The following is a 9542-nucleotide window of genomic DNA, read 5'->3' on the forward strand; positions in this document are numbered from 1 at the left end:
TTGGCAATGCATTTGGATTAGAATCAAACTCCGGTCTGAAATAGAGTTTAAGGGAAATAGTGCTCTGTGTGTCTAATCCTTATAGACATGTGCTGGGTTTCTGCATTTCCTACATGCAAACATATGTGATGCCAACATATGTATGGCATTTGTTAGGACATGCTGCACATGAATGACTGTGAAAACCTTTGTATGATTTCCAGACACGAGGAGAAGATGAATGCAAGTGTGCCCGCATGTGCTTTGCAGGTGATTATGTGATGACACATTCTGTGAACATGTTTATAGGGTCCTTGTGGGTTGGGGGTTGGGGCAGCTAGGGATGGAGGTAGGTCTCAGATTCCCAGTAAAATAAAAACCCAAATCTACCATCTGGCCCACAGTAGGCAGTTAAGAATACTGAGTGAATGAACTTTGAGAAACTGAATGAATGAATGTCTGGATAATGAACATACAGTGAAAAGCTGGAGAATTTGATGGGGTTTGGGCATTCTTGGCACTCTTTCTTGAAAAGGAGAGTACTGGTGGGCAAGAGAAGCTGGGAGATACAAGGCCAGTCTTGCTGTAGCCCATAACCCCTGAATGGCTTTGTTCTCATTCCTAAGAAAACACAGAAGGAAGAGGGAACCCCACCCAACCCTGCCCTTTCCACCTTCCAGCACTCAGAGTCCAAAGAATTGATGCCCTTCATAAAGAAAAACATGCTATCCCATGTATTTATTTAATTCCCTAATTTGGTTCCAAAAAGGCATTAAGTCAACTATAACACAAAATAAAATTAAAAAGAAAAACTTTTAAAGGATGAGAAAAAGGCAGAGAGAAAACCACAGCAGAAGAGAGAGGCGATCAGGAGAGTAGACAGTCTTCTTTGCAGGAGTTGACTGACATGCAGCCAAGATTCACAGCCTCCTTAATGATAGGGATTTTTTTGTGTGTTTTTTTTTAAGTTTTTCAGAAGGAGCCCAATTATTCCAGGTACTAATTCCAGGGAAATGCATCCTGTGGGTCATCTCTGTGTTGCTGGGAACAACATTCCTAGAGTAAAAGTATTTATATGAAGGCAGAAAGAAAGGTCTACAAAATTATTTCAAAATAAACCTGTAGGTGAGTGCCGAGGAAACAGGAATTGGCCTACTTCTCTGGAAGTTGCCAGTTGTATCAACTTTTTACATACCATTTGATCCAAATTTACACTCGTTGGAATTTATTTCACAGATATATTCACTTGTATATAGTCAAGGATGCTGATACAACAACACTGGTGAAAGCAAAAAGTTGGAAACTTCCTGTATGTTCATAGATAGCAGACAAATTGACCTCCTTTACAATGGAATACCATACAACCTTAGAAAAGAATGACCAAGCTTTTTAGGTTTGGACAATCTCTCAGCTATTTTAAGTGGGAAAAATTACATCGCGGGACAGTGTGAATGCTTGTATACGCATAATTTTTTCCTGAAAGATTACATAAGAAACTTAGATGTGGCTACCTCAGGAAAGTAGGTAGGGTAAAGAGAGACTGACTTTTCAGTTAAAAATATACCCTTCTCTACTACTTTTTCTCTTACCATTATCAAGTATTATGGTCTTTTTCAATTTAAATGTTATTTTTCCTAGAATAAACTAAAAAAAAACTTTTAAAAAAAAAAAAACATAGGTGTGAGCATATAATGGCAATATTCTTTCTGGTTTACTGCGTGCCCCTGTACCTAAAACTTAATAAGCTCTAACCCAATTACTCTTTATAGCAAATTTATGAAGTAGACATAAATTTGTAGACGTATACATGCATCTCTCCATTGTACAGGTGAGGAAACCGACGTTCAGGGAGATTAAATGATACAGTAATTGACAGAGATCGGGTTTGAACCCCAAACCGTGGAATCCCAAACCCACGCGGTTTTCCCTCGCAGTCCTTTGGCCTCTGCTTCCAGGCGGGAAGTGCACTTACAGGACGACCTGCACCACACGGTGCAGCGCCCCAGTCAGGCGCACCCGCGGCCCCTGCGTGCACAGGGCTTTACGCTTCGGGAGCGCGCGCACGCAGCGGCGCGGGCTCGGCGGCGGCGGCAGCAACGACGTCACAGCCCGAGCTTTCCTTTTCGGGAGTCCCCGGCACACATCCTGTGTCCATGTTTGGGCATTTACGTCACGGCGGCAGGGACGGGGCCTCCCGAAATGGCAGTGGCCCCGGGAGTCGGAAGCCCTGAGCTAGCGCAGCCGCTGCTATATAAGTGGGAGGGCCGCAGGTTGGGGGAGCCCGGCTGAGCTTTGGAGACGCGAGAAGCAGCCGCCGGAGGCCGGTCCCAGCAAACAAGGGCGCCTCGGCCCCCTAACCCGTATCCCAGAGGTGAGCTCCCAGGTGCCTGAGTTTGCGAGGCGCAAGGTTCCCCGACTGCGCGCCTCCCCTCCATCCGCGCGCCCCCAAGCCCACCGGGCGAGGCCCCGGGCGCCACGCAGTCACCGCCGCGCCATGCTCCACCTTAGCGAGTTTTCCGACCCCGACGCGCTCATGGCCAAGTCCACCGAAGGCTGTTGCTCCGAAACCAGTACCGAAGTGTCCCGGCTACCCGCCAGGGACGCGCCCGCGGCCGTTGGCTACCCCGGAGGTAAGGAGCGTGGCCGAGGGTGCTCAGACGGCGGCGCAGTGCGGGGGCGCACGATGCCTGAGAACCGGCAGGGACTGGGACGCAGGAGGTGTGGGGGGTAGGAGTGGTAGGTCGGGGGTCCTGGGGTGCGCACCACTATTCCCACCCCCACCGGGCCTCCAGCGCCTCCACAGGAAACTGTGCGTGTATCAAGGAGCCCTTTTGCCTGTACACGTGTGTTTTGTGTGTGCATATTTGTGTGTGCGTCTTGGGACTTATGCCAGCTCTAAATGCATCAGAATATGCAAAAGGCACTTTATATGTGTCAGTACTCACCAAAGGATCCTTGGGTAGGGGCTGCGGACTCCGAGGCGCGCCCTTTTATATGCCTGGAGGTGATTCCTGCTCCTTCCTCAGCAGGAGACTTCTTGAGCTGGGCATTGAGCAGCTGCGGCGCTGGGGGTGACTTAGCCGACTCCTGCTTCCTGGAGGGGCCTGCGCCCACGCCCCCTTCGGGCCTCAGCTACAGCGGTAGCTTCTTCATCCAGGCAGTGCCCGAACACCCGCACGACCCGGAGGCACTCTTCAACCTCATGTCGGGCATCCTAGGCCTGGCACCTTTCCCCGGCCCTGAAGTGGCAGCATCCCGGTCTCCGCTGGACACCTCTTTTCCCACAGGCCCCGACGCCTTGCTGCCGGGTCCGCCGGACCTTTATTCCCCGGATCTGGGCGCTGCCGCCTTCCCAGAGGCGTTTTGGGAGGCCTCGCCCTCGGCTGGCGCCCCCTCACAGTGCCTGTATGAGCCTCAGCTCTCCCCACCCGACGTCAAGCCAGGCCGCCGAGCTCCTCCGGCCTCTCCAGCGTTGGACACTGCCTTGGCCTTCAAAGGTCCCTACGCTCCCTGGGAGCTGCTTTCAGCCGGGGCCCCAGGGAGCTGTGGGTCACAGGGAGGCTACCAGGCCGCCTCTGAGGCCCGTTTCCCCCCATTGGAAGCCAAGATTGAAGATGTGCTGTCCATCAGCTGCCCCGCGGAGCTGCCGGCTGGCCCGGCCAACAGACTCTACCCCACTGGGGCCTACGACGCTTTCCCGCTGGCCCCGGGTGACTTAGGGGAGGGGGCTGAGGGCCTCCCGGGGCTCCTGACCCCTCCTAGTGGGGAGGGAGGGAGTAGCGGCGACAGTGGAGAGTTCCTGGCCGGTACACAGCCTCAGCTTTCCCCGCTGGGCCTCCGCAGTGCCGCTGTGGACTTTCCGAAACCTCTGGTGGTGGACATCCCTGGGAACAGTGGTGTGCCTGAATCTCCAGCGCCGCCAACCCCATTCCCCCCAGCTAAGGCACGGCGCAAGGGGCGCCGGGGTGGCAAGTGTAGCGCACGCTGCTTCTGCCCGCGGCCACATGCCAAGGCCTTTGCTTGCCCGGTGGAGAGCTGTGTGCGCAGCTTTGCGCGCTCCGACGAGCTCAACCGCCACCTGCGCATCCACACGGGCCACAAACCCTTCCAGTGCCGCATCTGCCTCCGCAACTTCAGCCGCAGCGACCACCTTACCACACACGTGCGCACCCACACTGGCGAGAAGCCCTTTGCCTGCGACGTGTGCGGCCGCCGCTTCGCGCGCAGCGATGAGAAGAAACGGCACAGCAAGGTGCACCTCAAGCAAAAGGCGCGCGCCGAGGAGCGGCTCAAGGGTCTAGGCTTTTACTCGTTGGGCCTCTCCTTCGCCGCCCTGTGAGGGGAAAACAGGTTTGTAGTTTGGGGCGCCGCCGCTCCAGCTCGTACGAAAAGACCTGGCCCGCCCCCTTCCCCCTTCCCCCTTCCCCACTCTTCCCGGCACGCCCCGGGGCCGGCCTCTGGTCCGGCTTGCAAGTTCCCTGGAAGAGCCCGCTGCACACGCTCCGTTCAGCACCAGCTCTATGGACAGCTCCCGCCGTCTGGGCGCTGTCAACCGCGCTTTGGGGAAGTCCTCTCAGGCCACCCACTGAGCAGGCACTTCCTTGGGACTCAATACAGTCTTTTGTAACAGGCGCACGCCCCACGCCGTCCCCTACCCCATCCCCCACCCCAGAGACAGGCTTGGGCAGCGCCGAGCCGGTCTCGCGCGGTATTTTGTATAGCAATGTCGTTTCCAGCAGCCATTGGATGTAACGTTTTGCTTTGGGGTTATTTCCTTTTTGTTGTTAATTTTTTGTAAAGCAGACGCTACTCTTAAGCAGTTGGCAAAACTGTTTATTTTTGCAATTAAAATTATTGTGCTAAAAGCTTACTGAATCTGCCATCCAAGCTCCTGACCCCTTCCCCCAACCACACCCCCAGGTGAATATGTGCTATTAGAAAAGAAAGACCCTCACACTCATGGAGTCATTATGCACCTACTGTCAGGCAATGTGGCACATAGTAGGCATTCAATAAATATGTACTGAATTAACGAATGAATTTAATCACAGCTGACCCAAGGGCTCAAGGTGTTTTTGGAATTTGAGAGTGGTTGAGAGGCTTAGGTGTTAAACATTATGCATATATTATCCTCCTTAATCCTCACAATCCTGAGTGCAGCAGTCATATACTCCATCTCAGAGATGAGGAAGCAAAGCAGGTAACTTGCTGGGCAACCCAGCTAGGAACTGACAGGGTCAAACTCAGATCTGTCTGGCTCCAAAGCCAGTGTTTTCTTCCCAACCCCAGAATGGTGGTAACTTGGCTTAATAGCACTGTTTGGAAAGCCTTCCTACCAAGAGGTGAAATAGGTTCAGCAACAAGAGGGAGCCCCAAGCAATAGTGTCAGCAGCAGAAGACTGCAGTATTTCAGTGCTGTTTGTGAACACTGTTTGCTGTTCGCGTTGAGTGTCACAGAGGCTCCAGCAAGTGGCTATGTATCTGTATGAGGATCACATGCTGTCAGGGCCAAGAAGAACTCAGCATACTCTAGACCAGCGGTTCTCAACCTGTGGGTCACAACCCCTTTGGGGGTTGAACGAGCCTTTCACAGGGGTCGCCTAAGACCATCAGAAAACAAAAAGATATTTACATTTCGATTCATAGCAGTAGCAAAATTACAGTTATAGAGTAGCAACGAAAAGAATTTTATGGTTGGGGGTCACCACAACATGAGGAACTGTATTAAGGGGTTGCAGCATTAGGAAGGTTGAGAACCGCTGCTCTAGACCATTGATGGGCAGAGCCGTGCCAGACAGGAGAGGGTGTTTACCAGAGGCTCACCATCACCTTAGTTATTCTTTCTACAGGGGGTCTTCTCCACGAGGCAGCAGCCCACTTACTCTTCAGCTCTGCACCTGACATAGCCCCTTTTCTCCAACTCTCCTCCAGGTGAACCCTTCATGGCTTGGAGGGGAGGGAGTGTGGCTAAGAGAGTGGTGAGGAAAGCATGATCCTATGATGGAGAAGGGGTGAAATCTGCCCCCTTTTACTCCCTGAACTCCCAACCCAAAAGCTTTTACACTCTTTGTGGCCACCTTGGGCAGACGTTGGGGCATTATAAGCCTGTCACGCTAAGGAAAGGATAGGGCTTGTCTGGGGGTGGGGGACTTCATTATTTTCTCTTTTGAGCTGAGCTATTCTTGAGCTATGAGAGCCTTACAGCTTGACGCCAGATCAACCCAGCTTCTGATGCTCTGGCTTCTTCATCCCTTCACTCTCAGATGTGCTCACCCTGCACAGCCACAGTCCAATTGCCCAGAGACAAAATTATCAAGTCGGAGAATTCTACCCATTTCTCTCCCCAGGTGTTAAGTGCGTTCATGTTGAGTATCTTGTAATAATAAGAATATCTAATAAACAATTTCTGATAAAAGATTTGCTATTACCTCTTCTAGGAGAGTTAACATTTTAAAAGTGTAACCTGCAGAGGGCAATGTGTAACCCTTAGAGGGGGTCAAATGATACACCATCAGGCATTGTAATTGGTAAGTGGTAAATTCATGGAAATGTAAGATAAGGATAACTCTCATTATCTTACTATTTAAGTGACTACACCTTTCACTTTTTTTTTTTAGAAAAAAATGTGCAGTGTATATTTTGGAGGTTTACACAACTCAGGACAATAAAACAACGGAATTTCTTAGGCACCATAATCAATATGAGCCAACAATATTTAAACGTGATTCAGGCCACATTCAGACATATGCTCTTTTTAAAAAAATACTTACAAATATTTAAATTACATATAACCTGAAATGTGTTTTGTTACATACAAAAAAAATATTTACAATTCAGAGCAATGTTTGTTTAAAATAATTACATTTACATTTTAAACTAAATGGGACCGTGTGGTGCTTAAGTTTTTATCACTCCTTCCAGAAATTTTTTCTACCATCTCCTATTTTTTTGCCTGGCTTTGCTGGAAAATGGCTTGTTGTTTTCCAGTTTCAAGTCCTTATTAGGAAAAGTTTTCCCTGACTTCAAGTTCCATGTAGAGAAGGGTAAGGAAGAGCACAAAGGCCCAGATTTCAAGCAACTGGTCTCATAACACATAACCTGAACAAAGGAAGAAGGGCAGACAGGCTGTGGGTGGGTGGCATCTAACTATCCCACCCTTGCCCCCTTCAGCAGCAATTCCATGGAGCACCATCAGCTCTATCATGCCCCATCGTGTCCTCACACCTGTCTAGGCCTAATATCACTGAGGAGAAAGTTGATTTAGTAGTGCCTCTGGTACCAGAGCCCAGCCTTGTTCTAGAACTTCCAGCTGAGAAGCCTCTCCTATTACTCCCAAGGGAAACAGCTGCATTTGCTGAACATCGCCTAGGGATTCTGAGGGAAGAGGATGTTAAGCTGGAGATGGAAAGAAAACCAATCAGAAACTCAACCCAAACCCAGGACCCAAGCAGAATTAGGGACTAACAGAGAGCTAGCTCAGTTTCCTTACTTAAACCTCTTTTTCATCTGGTCCTCAAAATGTGGGTGTTCTCCCAGTCTTGGTTCTGAGTGCTCTCCTTCCCTATTTCAAAACTCTCCTTGGAGAGCACATTGATTCCCAGGCCTTCTTCAGATATCACTGCTACATAGATGACACATAAGTAGCCAGCCCTGGTCTCTACCCCAGCTGCAGCCCCTTGATTCTGACGAATGAACATCTCCATATGGGTGTCCCACCACCATTTCAAATACAGTCTGTCTAAAATCAAATCATCCTTTCATATACCCAGTTTCTACTATTGACAACCATCATTTGTTTGGTTCCCTAGACTCATCTAAATAACTACAGTTCTGTGGGATCCATCTTTGAACCCTCCTTCCCCCAAACCTAGAGTGTCATTTAGACCTGTTGGATCTTATTGAAGTTCTTCAGGGTCTTATCTACTCTCATTCATGGTACATTGTTTCCTTTTATGTGTTGCAATTTTTAGCTTGTGAGCTCATCTTCAGTGGGGATTTACCTGGGCAGTAATATTCTGTGGCTTGGGTGAGGGTATGTTTCTACTGAGCCATTTTGTGTTTGCTTGTGCCAAGGATTCCGGGAGTTGAGTTCAAACTCTCACTCAAGTAGTTATAAATTCTCAAAGGCAACTCCTCCTACTCCAATCAGGACCCAGGTCAGGACAGACAAGCAATATTCCTCCCTTCCCATTCCTCCTGGGGTTAGTCACAGCGTATCTCCTGCTTATATTTCTTGGTCTCAGTTCCTTTGTTTTGGTTCATGTATATTTTGTCCTTTCTTGCAAGCTCAGCTAGGCATTTCAGGTGTCTGTTATATTTTGTGAATCAGTCCATGTATTGTGTAGCAGGAAGACCTTTGGCTTATCTATTCAACAATATTGCTGAAAACTGAAGCCAGAAGATGTTGATTCCTCTATTAAAATATTTCCCACATTTATCCTCTCTGTGCCTATTGCCAGTACCTCAGTCCATGCCACCCCCTCCACATACACGAACACCTTGGCTGTGATAATCACATTGAATTCATATAATGAAAAAAGTGTAGTTGGAAGGAGTTTATAAGAACATCCTTTCTGACCCCTCATTTCATAGAGAAGGAAACTGGGGATTTTCTTAAGGGCACACAGATGATAAGAAGTGGGCCTTAAACGTGGGCCTTCCAATTCCAAGACAAGTGCATATCCATATATCCACTCATTCCATAAGTATTAGTGAGTGTCTACCCCATTTTGGGTCAGTGGTTCCAAATTTTTTTCCTTTCTAGTGCATCTGGGGAATTTGACACACACACCAGTAACAAAGGCTCACTCAAGCCCTGATTCTCACCCTGGAGAGACAGGGAAGAGTAATGAGAACCTTGATGAGGCAGGATATGGGGGAAAGTAGGACAAAGCAACCCAGAATGTCTGCTATTTCCTCCCCCTTTACCCCAACCCCTGTGCCCTGTTTGAAACAAACCTGCACTACACCAAGTTGCTTCCTGTGGTCCCTCTGCCTCCATTCTCTCTCCCTCCATGCAACATTACTACTATTTTAATGTCCTTAAAACATTATTCATGGTGTTTTAGCCCAAACTTACACCTTCCTACTAAACATAACACTGCAGTTAAAGCCTTCCATATTTGACCCCAATTCATCTTGCACCCTCCTCTGTCATCTCTCCCTTTGCTCTGCCCTCTCTCCCCTCCCCCCATATATTGTCCACTTCCTCCCACCCTTGAGCTCCTTCAAGGGCAGAGACCTTGTCTGATTCACATTGTGGCCGCCCTATCATGAAGCTTACTGCCCAGCACATGTAAATGCTTCATTATTGTGTAGATTGGTTGGCCAAAAAAAAGGCCTAGAGACCTAAAAGGATAAAGCAAAAGAGAAAGGGGAAAGAGGAAAGCAGGAAGGTGGGTAAAGAGCATGAAGCTGGGAAAGGATCAGGAGGGAGAGATGGGTAGGTAGGACTGAGGCCCTGTTCCAAGTCATTGGGTCCCATGAGTGAGACCACACTTCCGACTAGTCTGTGCCTCTTAAGTTCTTGCTGAGTCCATGATTCCCTGCCTTAGCGCCAGGCT

General features: G+C 49.2%; 1 protein-coding gene across 2 annotated transcripts; it reads left to right on the top strand.

The window, feature by feature from the left end:
- The first annotated feature begins 747 nt into the window (after positions 1–747).
- On the top strand, positions 748–5564 carry EGR4 (early growth response 4). 2 transcript variants are annotated; one of them, XM_019633286.1, is made up of 2 exons: positions 748–2609; positions 3006–5564. In XM_019633286.1, the coding sequence occupies exons 1-2, from the start codon at positions 2474–2476 to the stop codon at positions 4316–4318; spliced, it is 1449 nt and encodes a 482-aa protein (XP_019488831.1). In that variant the 5' UTR covers positions 748–2473; the 3' UTR covers positions 4319–5564. The 2 variants fall into 2 exon arrangements, with proteins under 2 accessions (XP_019488831.1, XP_019488832.1); XM_019633287.1 differs by having other exon boundaries at positions 749–2609; positions 3009–5564.
- The last annotated feature ends 3978 nt before the right edge of the window (positions 5565–9542 follow it).

This window comes from Hipposideros armiger, unplaced genomic scaffold, assembly GCF_001890085.2.
Source record: "Hipposideros armiger isolate ML-2016 unplaced genomic scaffold, ASM189008v1 scaffold_1274, whole genome shotgun sequence".
Classification (NCBI taxonomy): domain Eukaryota; kingdom Metazoa; phylum Chordata; class Mammalia; order Chiroptera; family Hipposideridae; genus Hipposideros; species Hipposideros armiger.